This window comes from Prionailurus viverrinus, chromosome B2 (genome assembly GCF_022837055.1).
Source record: "Prionailurus viverrinus isolate Anna chromosome B2, UM_Priviv_1.0, whole genome shotgun sequence".
NCBI classification, from domain to species: domain Eukaryota; kingdom Metazoa; phylum Chordata; class Mammalia; order Carnivora; family Felidae; genus Prionailurus; species Prionailurus viverrinus.
The window spans coordinates 128,659,360-128,682,218 of NC_062565.1; the positions used below are offsets into that span (position 1 = coordinate 128,659,360).

Consider the following 22,859-nt stretch of genomic DNA (forward strand, 5'->3'; position numbering starts at 1 on the left):
AGTGTCCTAATCTAGTGTTAATGTCATAACTTTAACAGTATCTTCTCAGAAATGGCTTATGGCTCTACAAAAGGATATAATTTTACAAATACACATTTTTTGAAGAATTTGAAAATAAATTGGAGATACACTCTTTTACCTCTAAATATTTCAAATATTAAGTTTGATCAGTTGATTCAGTAATCTCCTTGGTGGCATTTTGTGTCCAAGATCCAGTCTAGGATCAACCCATTACATCTACTTTTCATGTCTCCTTAGTCCCTTTCACCTGGAATGGTTCTTCAGCCTTTGTAGGTGTTTCTTGGCCTGATGTTTTTGAAGAGCACAGGCTAGTTACTTATAGACTGCCCCTCATAATTAGATTACTATTATGCATTTTTAGCAGAAATACTCTAGAATGAGATTGTGTTCCTTACCTCACATTGGAAGTGTATAATATTGTGACATATTGGTGAAATAATGGTGATATTAACTGATCACTCAAATAATGTGGTATCCTCTGGGCTATTATACTTTAAAATAATTTTCCCTTTGTTATTAATAAGTTGTTTGTGGAAGATACTTTGAGGCTATGTAAATACCCTATTTTTAATGGAATATTACCCCACCATCATTAGCATCTACTGATGATTTTCTAACACCATTATTCCTTCTATATTAATAAGTTGGCATTATACTGTAAGAGTGTTCCTATCTCCTTCATCTGTGTATTTACTCATTTAATTATTTATGTCAGTATGGGCTCATGAATTTATATTCAGTGATTATAATCCATTACTATCATCTCTTTTTATGGTGGTCAAAATTGTCCCAGATTCAGACAGTGGGAGTTTTTCAGTCTGGCTCCTGTGTCCTTTTTGTGTGTTTCTATCGTTCTTGGTGGTATACACTTCCTCGCTTTCTGACACATCAGAATGCTACAAGTGCATCTAGTTCTTTTTTTGACCCAGCACTAGAATCAACTTTTTCTTTAAAGAGCCCTTGGTCCTTTTTACTGGAGAATGGAAGCCAAGACCTGGGAACCTGGGCATGATAGGCACTAGGTGTCTGCATTGCTGCTGATATATCATTGCTTCTAGGCCTTCTCAGAACACAGAGCAAGGGAGACACACACACACACACACACACACACACACACACATACACACACATTATTTTCATTCTTCAACACTAAGTATTCTAGCTTTCATTAGCTTCAGTTTAGTCATCCATTTACTCATGTCTGAAAAACAAATGATAGAGTCAGAATTAGTAATCTGTACCACTGTAAAAAAGCAAAGATAGAAATTAAAGTTTACCTGTTTACTTAGAGTAATTCAGTGACTCGGTGACTTTTGACACACATCCCTCTAAATAAATAATATTTCCATTACCTCTCAAAATTCCTCATACTCTTTCCCAGTCCATTCCTACCTTGAGAAGCAACTGATTTAGTTGTTTGTTTAATCAAAATTTAGTTTTACCTGACCTGGAGCATTGTGTAAATGGAGTCATACAATATTCTTTTGCACCCAGCTTCTTTCTCTCAGCATCACATCTGTGAGATTCATCTATGTCTTGTGTATGAGTAATCCATTCTTTTTTACGGCTGAGTAGTAGTTCACTTTGTAGATACCAATAATTTACTTATCAGTTCATCTGCTAATGAATATTTTAGCTGTTTCTAGTTTGAGGTTATGAAGAATTAAGCTTCTTGACACTTGAATACATGACATTTAAATGCAAATACATGTGGTTTTTGACATACTTCACATTATATGTGAACACATGGCATGTGTTCCATTGCTCTGGGTCAATAGCTGGAGCAGAATTGCTAGGTTATATACGTTTAATTTTTAAGGAATTCCCAAACTATTTTTAAAGTCATTGTACCATTTACACTTTCAACAGCCATGTATTAGAGTTTCTGTCATTCTATGTCATTGCTAACACTTGGTATTGTTAGCATTTTTAAATTTAGCCATTCTGACCCATGTAAAGTGACTCTTCACTGTGATTTAACTTGCATTTTCCCAATGACTAAATGTTATTGAACTCTGTTAAATGTATTTATCAGCTTTTCCTATATCTTTATTGGTGAAGCATCTGTTTAAATCTTTTGCCTGTTCTTTTTTGTTGTGGTAAGATATACATAACATAAAATTTACCATTTTAGTTATTTAATTGTGTGGTTCAGTGGCATTAAATACATTCATCTTGTTCAGTTTATCATCAGCATGTATCTCCAAAACATTTTTCATCTTCTTAAATTGAAACTCTGTACCCATTAAACTGTAAGTCCCCTTTCCACTGTGGATTCCCAGCCCCAGGTCACCACCATTCTGTCTTCTGTATCTGTGGATTTGACTACTCTAGGTACCTCATACACATGGAATCATACAGTCTCTGACCTTTTGTAACTGGTTTCTTTCATTTATTGTAATGTATTCCAGGTTCATCCATTTTTTTTTTTTTTTAACGTTTAATATTTTGAGAGAGAGAGAGAGAGAGACAGAGTGTGAGTAGGGGGCAGGGGGGACAGAGGGAGAGGGAGACACAGAATCCAAAGCAGGCTCCAGGTTCCACACTTGTCAACACACAGCCCGACATGGGGCTTGAACTCATGAACCGTGAGATCATGACCTGAGCTGAAGTTGGATGCTTAACTGACTGAGCCATCCAGGCACCCCAAGGTTCATCCATGTTATAGGATGTTTTAGAATTTCATTCCAAAGGCTGAATAATATCCCATTGTATGCATATACACATTGTATTTATTCATCTAGTGGTGTACATTGTGATTGTTTCCACATTTTGGTTGTTGTGAATAATGCTATGAACATTAGTATACTTGCCGGTTTTTAATGGATTATCTGTCATTCTAGTATTGATTTTTTTTTATAAATTATGAACATAAGTTCTTTGTCACATACATGTTTTACCAATATTGACTCCCAGTCTGTTGCTTACCTTGTTCTTTTAATTATCTTTTAAGTACAAGAATCTTTAATCCTGATAAGTATAATTTATAATTTTAAAAAATTTATGGCTATTTCTTGTGTCCTGCCAAGTCTTTTTTTCTATCTCAAAAATTCTTTTATATATATTTAATCTTGAAGATTTGTAGTTTGCATTTTTACTTTTAGGCTTGTGAGAGACCTTAAATTTTTTTTGTGCACGTGGTGTGAGGTAGGGATTCAGGATTCTTTCCCCCATAAGGGTATCCTATTATTTCATCACCAGTTGTTACACATTGTCAGAAATTCAGTTAATTGTGTGATTCTATTTCTGGACTCTGTTCAGTTACATTGGTGCATTTTTTTGTCTATACTAATAGCACACTGCCTTCCATCTTTTTACAGTAAATCTTGAGGTCAGCTGGCAGAAATCATCCACCTGTTCTGGTATCTTCTTTACCCACATGTTCTTAGCTGTTCTGTATCCTTTGAGTTTCCACATAAAGTTTAAAGTAGGTTTTTTCAGTTTCTGTTAAGAAAAAAAAAAAAAAACAAAACCTACTGGAATTAGGAGTGATATTACATTGAATTTATACATCAATTTAGAGTGAATGTATACCTTAACAAAGCTGAGTCTTTAATTGTACGAATATGATACATCTTTCCATTTATTAAGCCTGCATTAATTTTTATCAACAGTATTTTGTATTTTTCAGAATATAGATTTTGAACCTCTTTTGTTAATTTCCAAGAAATGTGTTTTTTCATTCCCTTGTTTACTTCTAATATGAAATACAATTGATGTTTGTATAATGATGTTGTATCGTACAACCTTGCTAAATTTACTTGTTAGTTGTGGTTGCTTTGTAGATTCCTTGAGAGTTTCTGTGTAGGTAATCATGTTATCTGTAAGGAGAGACAGTTTTGCTTCTTTCTTTCCAATCTTTATGTCTTTTCTTTCTTTTTCTTGTCTGTTGCACCAGCAATGATATTTACGTGTGTGGTTTTGTTTCGTTTATGGCCCCATCTCATCTAAGGAATCCCCTCCCCGCCAAGCCCCACTTCCAGGGAACTGAAAACTTTTGTTTTAAAGGGAGGTTAAATTTTATCAAGTGCTTTTTATGCATTTATTGAATTTATCATGTGGTTTTTCTTTCTTTATTCTGTCAATATGAATGACATTGATTTTCAAATGATAAATCAATTCTGCACTCCTTGGTAAACGCCATTTGGTCATGATGTGTAATGTCTTTACAATATATAGCCGGATTTGGTTCTCACTCTAAGGATCTTTGGATATGTGTTCACATTTATGAGGTTTGCTATCAGAGTTAGACCAGCCTCATAAATAAGTTGACAGTGATTCCTATTCCTGTTTCCTGAATGTGTTTGCGTAAGACAGATATTATCTCTTACTTAAATTTTGATAGAATTTGCCACTTTATCTAGGCTAGGCATTTTCTTTATAGAAAGTTTTTTTGCTGTGAGTTCAATTTCTTCAATAGATACCAAACTATTCAGATCATTTCTTCTTGGGTAAGTCTTGGTAGTTTGTGTCTGTATTTTTCATAATGATGATAATCATACAGACATTGAAAGGATAATGACATTTCCCTTAGATTGTGTAATTCATTGACTTCATATTTCCTTTCTTTCCTCATTATCCTTTTAATATCTGAAGAATGTGTATTGATAGTGCCTCTTTAATTACTAATATTTATATTATCCATTTCTCTGTCCTTTTTTTTTTTTTTTTTTTTTTAACATTTATTTATTTTTGAGACAGAGAGAGACAGAGCATGAACGGGGGGAGGGCCAGAGAGAGAGGGAGACACAGAATCTGAAGCAGGCTCCAGGCTCTGAGCTGTCAGCACAGAGCCTGATGCGGGGCTCGAACTCACGGACCGTGAGATCGTGACCTGAGCGAAGTCGGACGCTCAACCGACTGAGCCACCCAGGCGCCCCAATTCTCTGTCCTTTTTCTAATCTGGTTATTTTTCAGTTTTTTTAATTGTTCTAATAATATCTTTATTTTCTATTTCCTTTATGTTTGTTTTTATATTATTTTTTCCTTCTTTGTACTTGAGATTTAATTTTCTTTTAGTTTTGATTTTGTAGCTTTTTAAGAGAAAATGTAGACTTTTTATTTTAAGCTTTTCTTCTTTATTAGAAAAAGCACCTAAAGCATCAGTTATCTTCCCTGTGGGGACTGATTTAATGACATCTCACAAATTTTGATATCATTTAATTCAAAATATTTATTTCCTTTGTTCTTTGAGAGATGGATTATTTAGAAATATATTGTGTAATTTAAAAATATTTGGGACTTTTCTTTTTGATTTCTAATTCAATTCTCTGGTCAGGGAACATACTTTGCAAGATTTCAATATATCAGAGTATACTAAGATTTATTTCGTGGTACAAAATATGATCTGTCTTGGTGAATATGCTACTTGCATTTGAAAAGAAAATATTCTACATTTATTTGTGTGGTGGCCCATGAATGTGAGTCATAGAAGCATATTAAAGTTTCAACTGTGAGGATTTTACTAGTTCTGTCAGCTTTCGTTTCATTTTTATTAGGCACATACACCTTTATAATTGTTTGATTTTTTTTAATGACTTCACCTTTTTATCATTATGAAACATCTCCTTGTATCTCTACTAATATTCCTTGAAATGAATCCTATTGTGTCTATTATTGGATTTAGCCATTTCAGCTTTTACTTGGTATTTACATAGTATATCTATTTTCATCATTTTAGTATAAACATATCTGAGTCTTAAAGCATATAGGGTTTTGTTTGTTTTTCATTTTTTAAAAAATTTATTTATTTTGAGAGAGAGAGCAAGAAGGGAAGGGGGAGAGAAAGAGGGAGAGAGAGAATCCAGAGTGGACTCCATGCTGATAGTGCAGAGCACGACTCAGGGCTCGAACTCACAAACCGTGAGATCATGACCTGAGCTGAACCCAAGAAGTCAGGCACTTAACTGACTGAGCCACCCAGGCGCCCCTTTTTTGTTTGTTTTTTGTTGTTGTATTTTGTGTCGGTCAACATCAGCCTTCAAAATAATATTTGGTCCATTTAATGTAATTATTTCTATAGCTAGATTTAAGCCTATTATTTTTACCATTTGTTTTCTGTTAGTCCTGTTTTTGTCCCTCTTACAGTTTCTTTTCTCTGGTGAGTTTTTCTTCTTTCATTATGACTATATTTTTTTCTGTGATATTGAACATATTTATAATACCTGCTTTAAAGTGATTATTTATTTATTTATTTTACTAATTTTGATATCTGGGTCATTTGTGGTCTATTTCTATAGACTCTCTTTTTCTCCTGACTCTGGTCACATTTTCTTCCTCCCTCCCACCCATATTTCTATTAATTTTTATTGCTGATCACCTCTTGTAGCTCCTTTGCATTTTGTTATCTTCCCCTGCAAGTTCTTGCTTACTGTTCTAATGGCAGTTAACTTGCCTGAACTCGAACACTGTCCGTCTTTCACCTTTAAGGCTGTTACCTTTACCAGGACCCTCAAGAATCTCTCTGGATTGTGCGTGCATAATTCAGGGTCGTACAGTATTTACTTGGGGTTCACACACATATTTCAAGGCTCACTTCTCTCCAGTTCTTTCTTTTGCTCAGACTGTTGAGTGCTGCAGGTGAAAAGCCACATGAAAGCAAACCTTGCCTGGTGAGATTTCCTCTCCTGGGGGCCATCTTCACCCTGGTTTCTTCCGACTTTTAGTCACTTTCTAGTGCCTTTAAACATTGGACTGAGAGGTTCCTTCCTATCTTTCATTTAGGGTAAACTAATGTTACAGTTCTCTAATAGAAGAGAAAATTATTTTAGTGTATATAAAATATAAATACATGTACACGGTTACTTAGTAACATATATTTCAGAGTAGGTAGATTTTTTTGGTTGCTTAAAATTATCTGCATTGGATATATAATGTGGCTATGATCAGACAAAAATGTTATTTAAAAAGTTGATAGGAAATAAATTGATTTCAGAAATCTGTTGCTCTAGTTTGCATTTCAAATTACTAAGATTCCCAAAAGTGGCAAATTGTCATTTTTTTTTCTTTTTTTTCTTTTTTTCTTTTTTTTTTTTTTTTTTTGATGTTTGTTTATTTTTGAGATTGGGAGGGAGCATGAGCAGTGGGAGGGGCAGAAAGAGAGGGACACAGAGGATCTGAAGCAGGCTCTGTGCTGACAGCAGAGAGAGCCTGATATGGGGCTCAAACCCATGAACCATGAGATCATGTCCTGAGCCAAAGTCAGCCGCTTAACTGACTTCAGCCATCCAAGCGCCCCACTAATTGTAATTTTTAAATAGACTGTCAATATTTAACTTTCCCAAGGTAGTTATCAAATTCAGCTAATAATATAGTATATTTTAAGTCTGTATCTCAAAACTTCTCAACACAAGTCTGTCACTACTTTCTGTGCAGGTAGCTCAATGTGAAATTTCATTTTCTTTGTTTTTGTTGATGAACCTAATACTTGAACAACAAACACACAGGTAATCATTTTATAGCTAGTGTAAACAACAAATGCTGAGTAAAAGGCTGCTGTCAGAAAAATAAAGTTCTTATGGATAACATTAAATATGACATGTTTTGCCAAAAATATCCTGTTTTTCATAAGTTTAAAGAGTGAGTTTAAAAAAAACTGATTTTTAAGAAAAATATACTATACGCAAAGATTTTATATAATTGTAAAAAGTCTTAACTTAAAAGAAGTGACAATCATATTGTCAGGCACAATTAAGTGTTTCAAAAAAGGAAAACAGTTAAAACTAGTATTTTAAGAGATAAAGCCTGCTTATCGAGTGCATTAAATAGAATTGCCTTTGAAGGTCTGTTTGTCTTATCTGTATAGCGAGATAAGAATATTTGGCGTGTTTATTTCAAAATACCTAATTTCGCTTTACATATATATTATATAATAGATGTTGAAGAAAATGAAGAGGCTGGGGCCACACCCCTGCCTACTCAGCCACCCCGGCCTTCATCTTCAGCTTACGACCCAGGCAGTGTGCCGTCCAGCAGCTTCACGGGAATCCAGATCCCCCCCGGTGCGCACGCTCCAGCCAACACGCCAGCGGAAGTGCCTTCCAGCGCAGGTAGGAAGTTCAAGTTAACCAGTTTTGAACTCTTCCTTTCGTAAACAAGAACCGCCTTTTCCTTATGTTTATGCCTCATAGTGATGGTCATAAAATATGGTAAGATCTTTAAATTCTATTTGAACCCACAAAAAATGTTAAATCCTTTTTGTTGAAGTTTTAATAGTAATTGTCTTTTCTTTTGAGAAATGATAAAACATTTACATATGTTACTATTAACTTTATATGTTTTATTACTAAGAACTTCTGTGCTTTTCATGAGTCATATTTTCTTTTTTTCCTCTCCCTTTTTTTGCCCTTTAGTGCTGTTCAGGATTAGCAGTGAGGTGAGCTGGTCTATTACAGGAAGTGTTGGTCAGCGTCCCACTGTATGAGCAAGATTTCATTTTTCTTGCTTTATTTCCTTAGGACCTGACCTCTGCCCTCAACATAGACATTATTGATGGAGGGAGCAGGCACTGAGGCACAGAATCTCAGTAGCAGTGGAATCACAGACAACTGAAAACAGGGGATTTGGGTTGTTTCTTTTAATATTACAAACAGGTGACTAAAGGAAAAAAAGGGAAGTGATAACTACTATCCTTGAATAAATCAGTATCATAGGTCTGTGCTTTCATGGAAGAGATCTGACAACACTAGTCTCTAGTAATGTCAATGTCAGTAAATGAAAGATACTTTTAAAAATTGCAGACATGTACTTGCATTGTTGACAACAGATCACCCTTACTTTTCAAATAGAAGGGCATTTAAAACCATAATTTAATATCTTGATTTTTTTCCAAAAATTATTCTTACAATATTTCTTTTATCTCCACATAATCTATGGTAGTAAACTGTACAAACATTTCAAAATATATTTTTTAATGTTTATTTATTTTTTGGCAGCATGCGTGTGAGCAAGGGAGGGGCAGAGAGAGAATCCCTGCTGTCAGCACAGAGCCTGACATGGGACTCAGTCCCACAGATGAACCGTGAGATCATGACCTGAGCTGAGATCAAGGGTCAGACGCTTTAACCAACTGAGCCACCCAGGCTCCCCCAAACATTTCAGAATATTTGATCGAGGGGCGCCTGGGTGGCGCAGTCGGTTAAGCGTCCAACTTCAGCCAGGTCATGATCTCGCGGTCTGTGAGTTCGAGCCCCGCATCAGGCTCTGGGCTGATGGCTCGGAGCCTGGAGCCTGTTTCCGATTCTGTGTCTCCCTCTCTCTCTGCCCCTCCTCCGTTCATGCTCTGTCTCTCTCTGTCCCAAAAATAAATAAAAACGTGGAAAAAAAAAAATTAAAAAAAAAAAAAAAGAATATTTGATCGATAGGAAAGTCATCCTTTGAGCCCCATTAATAACACATCATTACTTCATTGACTTTTAAATTTTCAGCCTCAGTTTACCCAAACCATTCTAGGTTATTTTGCATGAGTTGACCACTATCTAAAAGTGTTCTACTTGACCATTGTAGCACCAGCTATTGTTAGTTTCTTTGCTCCTATTTTAAAACTTTTTTAGCTTTAGGGGCACCTGGTGGCTCAGTCAGTTAAGTGTCCGACTTTGGCTCAGGTCAGGATTTCCTGCTTCAGATCCTCTGTCCCCACCCCTCCCTGAGCCTCTGTCTCTCTCAGATAAATAAAAGAAACAAACAAACAAAAAGAAAACCTTTAAAACTTTTAGTTTTATATTACCTGCAAATATTGCTGTTATTTTTGTCTTGAAGAATATTGATGAATGTGGTCATTTTAACACTGACCTCTTTTGTGTCACCATTCTGCATATTTTAACCTGACTTTGTTTTATGGTCTGTATGATGACTTTAATAGACACACCAATTTGAGTTTGTTCTGTAAGTATCATGGAACAGAATTATAAATATTTTCTTTTCTTTTAGAAATACTCAAGGGGCGCCTGGGTGGCGCAGTCGGTTAAGCGTCCGACTTCAGCCAGGTCACAATCTCGCGGTCCGGGAGTTCGAGCCCCGCGTCAGGCTCTGGGCTGATGCCTCAGAGCCTGGAGCCTGTTTCCGATTCTGTGTCTCCCTCTCTCTCTGCCCCTGCCCCGTTCATACTCTGTCTCTCTCTGTCCCAAAAATAAATAAACGTTGAAAAAAAAAATTAAAAAAAAAAAAAAGAAATACTCAATATTTTCAGGTAGAACAATATAAGCAACACCACCAACTACGTATATGTATTTGCTTTAGGTTAATACTATTCTAATTATACTAGTGAATTTAAACACTAACCAGGAGCCTCAGACACACCAGTTTTAGAAAATAAAATGCATTTTGAAGTCAAATTGTATTGGTTATTAGTGCCTACCCCTTGCTAAAGCACAGACTCAACTGTGATACAGCTTCTCCTGACCTAGGTTTTGCCTCTTTCTAAAATGAAATTAACCATACTCTCATAGTGATTTTAATTATTAAAGGGGAAAAGGTTGAAAATTCACTACTACTATGCCTAACACAAAATCAGTGTTCAGCAAATTAGTTTCCTTTTCCTTTTTTTTTCGCTTCCTTCCTATTTCTGTGCCAAAGACAGGGTATTTAGCACCAAGCTAATGAACACTTAAAACCATTTTGTGAATCAAGGGAAGTGTCACCTTTGGGGGTAGGGTATTGACCTTAAAAAAAGTTGCATGAGGGGTGTTGGTTTAGACAAAATATCTTTGGGCAGAATTCTGTATAGGCATATATTTGTATATTTAATATATAGTTCTACAGTACATATATAGAAGAGGGAAAGCTTATTTCTAGTAGGAAGGCTGAATTAGGTTTGGTACAACAAAAGTGATCAAATATTAGTAGTTCCATACGTTCAGACTAACAGTATCTCCTGCTTAGAATATTCATGATATACATAAAGATAGATATCGAGGTAGTTTTCTGTTAGGAAGTTTTCTGATATAAGCAGTTAATTTTGATCCAGTTAACTGGCGTAAACCTTATTTATTTTATTTTATGTTTTCTCTTTTGTTCCTCAGAGCAAGCACATAAAACCAAAAGCCTTGGAACTTATTTAGGTTGAGGTTCTCTTGTGTTACTTTATATACACTCTAAATAGACTTAGCATTTAAATAATTGCCATAGCTATTTTATAAGTTAATTCTTACAGCAACTATATTAGAAATTGTTGTCTCTTATTTACATACTGTAAAGAAATTAAGCAATTGTCCCATGAAAACAAATGTACAGGCATACCTGTTAGTGACAGAACTAGAAATTGAACCCGTGTCTTTCTGATTCTGTTTTTGGCACCTCCTTTCTATGTCCCTTCCTCCAAGGAACTAAAACCCTGTTAAATCAAAATCTACTTTTCCCATATAGTAATTTACCCCTTAATACTGGTTTAAGATTTTGGAATCTCCTCTTAGCTGGCAGATTTTTTTTTCTATTATATTTAAAACAGTTAAAAAAAAAAAAAAAGTCCACAGTTGCCTAATAGCAAATGAAATAACATTTCTAGTTTATAAATATAGCAGATGTTTCCCCTCTTGCTCACTTTAAGATTGATTTACTTTCCCTCATATAAAGATCCAGGATGCACTTTTATCAAAGGGAAATCCTTAAGATAGCTGAGAAGAATAGTATGTACTAATATACAGTTTTTAGTTCTTCCACAAAAACGCACCGAGGTGCAAGGAGGGCAGCGATAACGTTTGTTTAAGCAGGGGGAGTGTTTGCCTCTTGTATTTAACCACTGTGGACTGTCAGAAGTAGGTGATGGAGCAGGTGGTTTTTCCTTTCTCTTGAAACATGCGCTTTACACAGCCTGTAAGTGCTCAGGAAGAAGAGCTCAGTAATAAATCTAAGTAGGTTAAATATTAGAACTGTTTTATACTTAATGCTAGCCTCTTGATGATAAATGTAGCTCAGCACATACAGAGATCAAAAACTTAGCGCTTTTATTGTTGTTCTTTTAAGTATCAGCACTGCATTTGAGTTCTCCTATACAGCTTTCAGAGTTGTTAATATTTTGTCCTAACCATTTCAATCAATGCTATTTTCCGTGATTATACTGAGGTTTTACTCAACCCAATCCTCCCATTTTCTTACCTCTGCTTACAGTGTTCCTTGTAGATAGCATGTCTTTCTTTTCTTTGCCTCTCCAAATGCTACTCTTTAGGGTTATACTTTTTGGATAATCTTCTAGTTTTCTAACCACTACCTATTATTTCTCCCTTTTCAGAATCCCCACATCATGTAGGCAGTAGAACAATTCAGTACTTAATTAGACATTTTTTAATGTTTAATTCTTGAATGTATATTAATGCCATTTAATAAGCTATGTAACCATCTACTTAAAAATTAACCAGAAGTTACTTGTTAATACCTCATTTTGTTAAATAACAGAAGGAAGGAAATTTCCAACACAGTTCTGCTTTCCCCAGGAATGTTTTTATGGTCACATCACTCCAGCATATTGCAGTCTTGGGGACTGCGATCCATTTATGAATTGACAAATGAGACCTTTCCAAATCCCGAAAGAAAGAAAGAAAAATAGATTTGGGCATCTCGAAAAAAAAAAAAAAGTAACATAAACCACAAGCTATTTTTACAAATTTAACAAGTATTTATGAGGGGCGCCTGGGTGGCTCAGTCAGTTAAGCGCCTGACTTCAGCTCAGGTCATGATCTCACGGTCTGTGAGTTTGAGCCCTGTATCGGGCTCTGTGCCGACAGCTCAGAGCCTGGAGCCTGCTTTGGATTCTGTGTCTCCGTCTCTCTCTGCCTCTCCCCCACTTGTGCTCTGTCTGTCTGTCTATCAAAAATATATAAAATGTAAAAAAACAAAACAAGTATTTATGAGCTTGTGTTGGGCCTGTACACTAGGTCCCCCTGGGAACATGTCATGATGGCTGCCAAAGGACAGCCCTTGGCTCGTGCATCAGGACAAATGGAGGCAGCATCTTCTTACTGCTGCGTGAGGCGCTGAGCAGCCTGTGTTGTCAGTTCAAGTCTTTGTTGAACGACTGTGACCACAAGTTCTTTTTTTTTTTTTTTTTTAATTTTTTTTCAACGTTTATTTATTTTTGGGACAGAGAGAGACAGAGCATGAACGGGGGAGGGGCAGAGAGAGAGGGAGACACAGAATTGGAAACAGGCTCCAGGCTCTGAGCCATCAGCCCAGAGCCTGATGCGGGGCTCGAACTCCCGGACCGCGAGATCGTGACCTGGCTGAAGTCGGACGCTTAACCGACTGCGCCACCCAGGCGCCCCCACAAGTTCTTAATAAAATACACACCACATAATTTTTTTTAGTATTGCTTAAATAAAATTTTACTACATAACTAAATTTCTGTGCAAATTCTTTTTTGTTCTTGTTAATTAATATTGTCTACTTAGTCATGTGAAGATGTACAAATAAGCATTTAAAATTTAATAACAAGATGCTGATTGGGGCATCTGGGTGGCTCAGTTGGTTAAGTGTCCAGGTTAAGTGTTTGGCTCAGGTCATGATCTCGAGGTTTGTGGGTTTGAACCTCGCAACGGGCTCTATGCAGACAGCGCAGAGCCTGGAGCCTGGTTCGGATTCTGTGTCTCCCTCTCTCTCTCCCTCCCCCACTCATTCTCACTCTCTCTCAAAAATAAATAAACATTTTTAAAAATTTTTAAATAACAAGATGCTGATTAATAAAAATATTCCTTCTCCATAGAGGAACAGATTTGTTTGGAGAACTTAATTTACATAGAAACACAAATTATTTAGCAAGGAATGGCAATGATATCTAGATTGATCTGCTCATTTTTTTTTAACATCAATATGAAAAATATGTAGTCACGTCTCTATGCTTTAGATACATCAAAACACTACACTTGATTAGGTAGTCTTGAAGATCCCTGCCAAAGGTTGCATTCCCTTTTTTTTTTTGTTGATGTTATTTATTATGTGCCTTTAAAGGTTAACAAGTTTTGTGGGAACAATTATGTCAGATGTTGATAGTTTAATATATTTGGTTAGCAATTATCAAAATCAAGCGAAAGATAGTCATTAAATTAGTCAGTTTAAAATTAAAACCTGACTTTGCAGTTACACTTCTTTAAATTTTTCCTATAAATAAATTCATACACATTGTACATATGTATATGTACACAGTATATAAGAATATTCACTGTAGTGTTATCTATAGTAGCAAAAGAATGAAAGCAACCTACATGTCCATCAGTAAAGGACTGCTTTATAAATTGTGGTTCATACATGAAATGGAACACTTATGTACCCATGTAAATTAATAAGGTAAATTGCGAAAATATATTAAATGAAAAATGTACAAAATAGTATAGTATGCAGACATATTACCATTTGCGTTAAATACGTTATGTAAGCACTCAAAATATATTTTCCTGCATGTTTTCCATTGCAGCTTCCAACATCAAACAAGTGTGTCAAATTATAATTCATTAAGGTTCCAAAATACTAAGAAATGAAATTCCTTCGTGATCCTCTGAACGCTTTCCTAGTGTATAATTAAGTATAACTGTAATACCCATTTGTGCTTTTCCGATTTGCAGGTGTAACAAGTAATACTATCCAGCCTACTCCCCAGACTGTTCCGGCTATTGATCCTGCACTTTTCAGTACAGTGTCCCAGGGTAAGTCAGCTGTTTTTGTGATATATTGTATCTCCTGCTTTGGACGTTGTTTGGTAATTTTACCTTAAGAGTGTTGTATATTTGAATGCCTAGGTAATTTGAAACACATTTCTTTGAATGGCTGTGTTCACTAGATTCTCCAGTGAGCCAAGATTATTTCATATTATCCAAAATACCCAACTTTGAAGGCATTCCCTTTTTTTTTTTTTAGTTTTACAGTTCCTTTTTTTGTATAATGATGGATATAGTGGCACAAACATATAGCCAAAGCTATCATGAAAGCTTATACTAGATGACTTTACTTCAGAATTACCATGTGTTATGATTATGGTCTTCCTTATCTACTACATTAAATTATTAGATTATCCGAAAAGGGAAGTGACTGTAATTGAAAATAAAAACAAAAAAGAACCTTTAATAAACTGGCAGATTACCCAACAACATAATGGAAAACATATCACCTGCCCAATGAATACCATATTCCTCTGTTAAACTTGGTTTCCAGACTCCCCTCTATAATCCCCCTCAATTTTAAAAGCTCTGTCTAAAATCTGCTGTGAAAATATCTGAAAAAGATAGATCAATGACACAGTAGGGAATCTGGAAACCAGGCCACAGAGTATGGAAATTAATGACAAAGGTGGCATTTGGAGCAATGTTGCAAGAATATATATTCAGAAGTGATGTTACAACAGTTGGTTATCAGGAAAAAATATATATTAGATTCTGTCTCCCAGTTCTCGTATCTGATTTAGTTGCATCTTAACAGGCTTAACTAATGAAAAATAATAAATTCCATACCACGGAAGATTCCCTCTTCCCTATTACATTCTTAAAATGCAACTAATAGACCAGGAGGGAATTGAAACTTAAGGAATTAATGTCCAGAGCATATATAAAGAGCTTCTACAAATGAATAACTAAAACTCAGTTCACCAAAAAAAACAAAAAAACAAAAAAACAGAGAATATGGCTGGTAACACAGATAAGCAGTGAACACATGAAAGGATGCCCAGCCATACTAATAATCAGGGAAATTGAGAATTAGTAGGAATTTGGTTTTATGTCAATAGATAAGAAAATATTTTATGGCACAAAAACAGACATTCAGATCAATGGAACAGAACAGAGAACCCAGAAATGGACCCACAAACATATGGCCAACTCATCTTTGACAAAGCAGGAAAGACTATCCAATGGGATAAAGACAGTCTCTTCAGCAAGTGGTGCTGGGAAAACTGGACAGCGACATGCAGAAGAATGAACCTGGACCACTCTCTTAGACCATGCACAAAAATAAACTCAAAATAGATGGAACACCTAAATGTAAGACAGGAAGCCATCAAATCCTCGAAGAGAAAGCAGGCAAAAACCTCTTTGATCTTGGCCTCAGCAACTTCTTACTCAACATGTCTCCAGAGGCAAGGGAAACAAAAGCAAAAATAAACTATTGGGACCTCATCAAAATAAAAAGGTTCTGTACAGCAAAGGAAACAGCAAAACTAAAAGGCAACCGACGGAATGGGAGAAATTTGCAGATGACATATCCGATAAAGAGTTAGTATCCAAAATCTATAAAGAACTTTTCAGACTCAACACCCAAAAAACAAATAATCCAGTGAAGACATGGGCAAAAGACATGAATCAAAGAAGACATCCAGATGGCCAACCAACACATGAAAAAATGCTCAACATCACTCATCATCAGGGAAATACAAATCAAAACCACAATGAAATACCACCTCGCACCTGTCAGAATGGCTAACATTAACAACTCAGGCAATAACGGATGTTGGCGAGGATACAGAGAGAGAGGATCTCTTTTGCACTGCTGGTGGGAATGAAAACTGGTGCAGCCACTCTGGAAAACAGTATGGAGGTTTCTCAAAAAATTAAAAATGGAACTACCCTAGAACCCAGCAATTGCACTACTAGGTATTTATCCAAGGGATACAGGTTATGCTGTTTCAAAGGGGCACATGCACCCCCATGTTTATAGCAGCACTATCAACAATAGCCAAAGTATGGAAAGAGCCCAAATGTCCATCGATGGATGAATGGGTAAAGAAGATGTGGGGCGTGTGTGTGTGTATATATATATATATATATATATATATATATATACACACACACACACACACACACACATACACACATACAATGGAGTATTACTCGGCAATCAAAAAGAATGAAATCTTGCCATTTGCAACAATGTGAATGGAATTAGAGGGTATTATGCTAAGCAGAATTAGAGAAAGACAAATACGTGACTTCACTCATATGAGGACTTTAAGACACAGAACAGATGAACACAAGGGAAGAGAAGCAAAAATAATATGAAAACAGGGAGGGGGACAGAACATAAGAGGCTCTTAAATATGGAGAACAAAAACAGAGGGTTACTGGAGGGGTGGTGGGAGGGGGATGGGCTAAATGAAGGAATTAGGAATTAAGGAATTAAGGACATTAAGGAATCTACTCCTGAAATCGTTGTTGCACTATATGCTAACTAATGTGGAATGTAATTTTTTTTAATTACAAATATTAAAATATATTTTAAAGGATTGATAATTTACAGTGTCAGTGAATACCCAGGGAATGACTCTTGGCATGCTGTTGCTGGGCAGTATACGTTAGTAAAGTTTTTTGCAGCACTATTATGTCACTAATTTTTTGACCCGGCTATATTCCACTTTTAGGAATCTGTCTTAAAGAAATACGTAGACCTGAACACTAAACATGTTTACAAGGATATTTTATTTCAACATCATCATAGTAGTAGAAAATAATCTTATGGTATTATTTAATAATAATGAAAATTATGGTCCATTTGTCCCATGGACTACTGAGCACATATTAAAAAAGAATATAGTAACTCTGACATGAAAGATCTCCTCCACATACTGAATTAAAAAAGCAAGTTGTAGAACATTCTGTATAGTATGAGCCTGTTTAGGGAAAAAAAAATTAAGACTCTGCCTTGCCGCATGTACATATGTGTTTAAGTACATAGAAAAATTCTAGAGAATGCACAGACTACAACTAGTCGTCTCATAACCATCACTAGCTTCACCACCACCTCTAATACTCCCTAAACCCCTTTGCTGCTACATTTTTCTCTTTAGTGTTTAGTACTCCTCACCTTTTAATACCCATATTATATGTGTGTTAATATATTAAATATTTTTTGTAGTGAGTCTGTGGCTGACTGTGGAGAAGAGAATGGGATTGGAAAGGTGGTAGATACAGGAAGCAGAGCATTTCCCTTTTTAACTTGTTTAGGTAGTATTAGAATGTGAATAACAACGTACCTCGTAAGTTTTTTTGGAAGATTAAATGGAATATCTGAAAAGTATTTAGCACAGTGCCCGATGCAGTCAAATTCTGCCTCAAATCATTACTGCTGTTGCCATTTTTAAGTGACATATCTTGGCAGTGCCTGCATATAAGGGTTTAGTACTGAGGTTTGTCTCTACCCTTAAGGTTTACTGGGTATCAGATGGTTCCCCTGTGATCCTGCCTGTGCTTTCCATTCAAGTCAGAGGATTATAGAGTCCACTAGGGTCAGATTATCCAAAGTCCCTGACGTGAATTTCTAAAATTACCAAGTTAGATAGAAAAGAGTCTTTAAAGACCCATTTTGGAAATTTTTACAATGAAATATTCTATGCTCTGTCATGACATTAGATAAATCAACCTTGGAAATGGATTCTTCTGTCAACTGAGTGTGCAGAGATTTTCTCTTTACACCAAAAATGTTATCTTTGATCCAGTGCTGACCCAGGCTCTTTCTGCTGCAATAGGGAACTTCACTAATAGCCCTAGCTGTCTTCTGCCTTCTCGTACTGCCCTGTAAAGGAGAAAAGCAGCCCTGTGATGAGGACTGTCTTGCCTAAAGCCATTTGGAACATATTAGGCATAGGGTTCAGAAAAGAGATGTTCTGTTAGACAGCCTCTCTAATCCTTTAAACACCTTTTAGGTCCACAATACGCTCTCTCTGCTCTGATTATGGCCTCTAGTAAACTTTAGTAATTGAAAAAACAGCTTCTATATGGGTGCACGGAGAAGTTTTTACAATTTGGAATATAATATCAGATACTGAAATTGAACACTTGTTCTCTTATGTATTTTCCACTTCAGTTTTCAACTGCTAATTTAAAAGAATCATAATTAAGCAGATTTCATTTTTTTTAATTTGAAAGTTTAATGACATGTTTTATTATTGATGACTCTTAGATGATATTTGTTAAATGAAGGAAAGCCTGAAGTGTTACAGAATAGCAAAAGTAACTATTTGACATGGCTTTTTAAGTTCTTTTAATTGTTGAAAATAAATCTAACATCTCTATATAAATCTGTAAGTTACATTTTGTATCTGAATGTGTAAGATGGTTATTATCTAATGATATTTTATCTGCTAGTTACATAATTTCATACAAGTTTATAAGATACATATGTATCTGTAATGACATTTTCCTGTTAAAATACTTCCATTCATATTTTCTGAATATTTGTGTTTTAAGATAGTTTTATCATTGGTGTATAAGTTTAGTTTGTAAAAACTAAAATAGTGACAGAGTTCTTGCCACTACAGACATCTTATTAATAAGTAAGTGGTATGTCAGCAAAACAGTGCTAAGGCCAATGGTATAAAAACTATTAGTTCTGTGCATTGGGTTTCCTTCCAGCAAGTCCAGTAAATTCTAGATGGATGCCCTACATATTTAAAAATTGCCCTGGAATAAGAGGACAGGCTGTTAAAGTACAAAATGATGAGTGGGGTGAACTCAGTTTTCAAAGATGTCTCACACACCTAGATAGTATGTTTAGCTCTAGATGACCAGAGCCTGTTAATATATCTAGAAAAAACTTTGAAAAATCTAGTAGGTATTTTCAAGAAAAAAATACAACCTAAAGTGTCCTGACTAAATTGTCAATAGAGCTGCAGGATAATTGGTTTTTAAGTTTAAGTGGTAACAAATGCCAAGTCACTAAATACTAAAAGAATTTAGTACTTTCAGTAGTACTAAAACTTTTAGTACTACTGGAGAACTTTTTTTTAATATATAATTACATTTTACTAGTTTATTGATTTGTATTTTTTTGCTTTTTAAGCAAGACTGGAACTTAAGAAAATTGAAGTAAGTTCTGTCAAAATTGGAATGTGTAATTTCTTACAATAGTAAGATTAACCATTATAACTTTAATAGCATTCAACAAGTATTTGAAGAATTTATATGTAGCACACTGGCTAGTTACCATAAGTAGTTATGTGTATATTTATATTCTCTTAAAGTCAGAAATTAATATGTAATTCTGTATGAACTTGATTCCTTTTAAAATGTAGGAAATAATATGAAGTGGAAACATATTCATTCATTAAAGTTCTTCAACATTTATCGGTGCCTGACCCTGCCCTAGAAACTTTATGATCCATTATTTCAGAACTCTTTTGAAAATTTTAAAGAAAACAATAATTTGGATCAGAACTTAGTGTCCAGATACCTGCCGTTGCTATATGTATAGATATGTATAACATACGCACATATATCTTTGGCAAAATTAAAGGTAACTAAACAAAAATAGTCTGTTTATAAGTACAGACTTATAAATAGAATTTGAAATATATTATTTGCTCGTTATATTCTGTGCCTCAGCCTCCTATCACTTCTCTTTAGAATCCTCATAAAAAATTCTAAAGAAAATGGTATTTCAAAAGACAAGACATAAAGTCAGTTTTTAATTTCATCTTTAGAAATATATATTCAGGTATGTTCAGGGCGCCTGGGTGGCTCAGTCGGTTAAGCCGCCGACTTCGGCTCAGGTCATGATCTCGCGGTCCGTGAGTTCAAGCCCCACATCGGGCTCTGTGCTGACAGCTCAGAGCCTGGAGCCTGTTTCAGATTCTGTGTCTCCCTCTCTCTGACCCGCCCCCATTCATGCTCTGTCTCTCTCTGTCTCAAAAATAAATAAACGTTAAAAAAAAAATTAAAAAAAATATATATATATATATTCAGGTATATTCAAATTTTAGAATAAATGAAATGTTTTTAGCATTTTGGTTTTCTTTTTTACCCAGATTATTTAGTTGAGCACTACCCATATTAACCATATATGTAACTGGAAAACTTGCCAAGAATAAATTTTGGACATAAATTGTAAAAGTTGTTCACGTGTTGAATTTTGTAGTTCAATGATAGTATGTTCGTTAAACCTTAGAGTTTTATATACGGATGGCACAAAAACACAAAATATTTTCATGCTAAAATAAAAGTCAAATGGCTTATGTAATTTTTTAAAAATGTTACTTATTTTTGTCATTGAGAATTATATTTATATTCTAGTTCAAATGAGGGTTCAGTGGTTTAGTCTGTGTGTATTGTTCCATGAAAAGAGAGGCTTAGCAATTCTAACATAAACACCTAAACTACTGTCCTTATTTTACACAGAATATAATTTTTTTTTGCAATTAATCTACCAAAATACAAAAGCCTCTAGTTTATTACTTGGGGGAAAAAAACCTTTTCATATAAGTTATTGTGTAGTGGCATGTGTATAGTTGATATGAGTAAGAAAAAATTTGAAAAGCATGGAAAAAACTTAAATACCCTGGGGTTGAACAAAGCCTTCATGTTTTTCTATAACCTTAAATATTTTTTTTATAATTTTAAATGTAAGCATTTAACCTAACAGAATACGTTTCTATTCTTACGGATAGTCTTAATTATTCTGTGTGTCTTCCAGCGGATATCCGTCTAACACCAGAGGACTTTGCCAGAGCTCAGAAATACTGCAAGTATGCTGGCAGTGCTCTGCAGTATGAGGATGTCAGCACAGCGGTGCAGAATCTACAGAAGGCCCTCAAGTTGCTAACTACGGGCAGAGAATGAAGCCTTTGTACCACACGTCCGTACATTTTTGGCTTAAAGAACTAACAGTCCATTACTCTCTCTTCAGCCTATCAGGAGCACAGTTTTAAGGAAGACTTCAGTTGCATTGACTATAACAATGAAATCTGTGTCTGTGTATCAGATTCCTGTTGAAGCATTCAGCAGCAGCCTCAACCAGTTTTCATTGTCCATTTAGTGGATCCAGTAATCTCCGGGTATATCGGGCTGATGTTAGCAAGATCCAGAAATGCCCATTGAACCCTGCTTCAGAGAATGAAATCACACTTCTATAAAATGTATTGGGATTCGCAGTGTATCTTAATATACATAAATTAAAGACTTTTAAAAATCTTATAATTTGGGCACACAGGCTATATTACTTTGCTATAAAATTCTAAATTTAACTTTTAATAGAAATTGCCAGAATATTCTAGATAAGAGATCATGTTTCCACCCCCTCCCTGAATTTATAAAACAAATATGAACATCCTAAACTGTTAGATGAATTTGAAAGGGATTATGTTCAAAATTAAAATATGTTCATGTTTAATAGAACTACATTAAAAGTGAAAATTGTTACAGAAGAAACCAAGGTAAAGAGGTAGAATCACTTTTAGACTTAAGAATAATGTCGGTTTCCCAACAGCTTTCCCTTCTCCATTGAAGCTTAAAGTGAATTGGTATTTATTCATAGGCAGTTTGACTGCATGTATTAGGGAATGAAAAGAAGACATTTGTAGTAATGCCTGGAAACTTGGTGCTTTAAGTTAAGGTTCTCCTCTGCTGCTATGGAATGGATTCCATAAAGTGGATAGCTCTGAGCGCTGCAGAAGACTACAAGAATTTAGACTCTCAGTTGTTCAGTTTATAAGTTTTGTGGGAAGTGATGGACTTACTGTGTGTCACCTACATTTGTGCTGTGTAAAAAATAAATACAAGGATTCTTTTAACTCGTTCCGTTTATTACAAAGCCAAATGTCTGTTTTAATTTGCATGCTAGAGTTGTCATTTTTTTTTTTTAAGTCATTATGTTTAATTACAGGAACATGGATGTTTCTAAAGTAAAAGGCGAACAATTTTTAAAAAGAGGGAGGTAAATTTGCTAAATTTACCTGAAATTTATCTGGTCCATTTCATTCATCCCACTGAGATTGGAGTCATTTAACGTAGGGGTCCACAAACTATGTACGGTCAATGGGCAGACCACCAGTTATGTAAATAAAGTTTTATTGAACTAAAACCTTGCCCATTATTTATGTTTAATCTGTGGTTGCTTTTCCTGACTACAGAATCACATGGCCTGCAAGTCTAAAATATTTA

General features: G+C 35.2%; 1 protein-coding gene across 3 annotated transcripts in view; it reads left to right on the forward strand.

Annotated features, from left to right (window-relative positions):
- Positions 1-22,489, forward strand: part of VTA1 (vesicle trafficking 1) — an 86,438-nt gene extending 63,949 nt beyond the window's left edge. For all 3 annotated transcript variants that reach the window (XM_047859818.1, XM_047859817.1, XM_047859819.1), the window contains 3 exons: positions 7,896-8,069; positions 14,568-14,648; positions 21,394-22,489. In XM_047859818.1, coding sequence (XP_047715774.1) covers positions 7,896-8,069; positions 14,568-14,648; positions 21,394-21,539 — 401 coding nt within the window. In that variant the 3' untranslated portion in view covers positions 21,540-22,489. The remainder of the gene's footprint in view (positions 1-7,895; positions 8,070-14,567; positions 14,649-21,393) is intronic.
- The last annotated feature ends 370 nt before the right edge of the window (positions 22,490-22,859 follow it).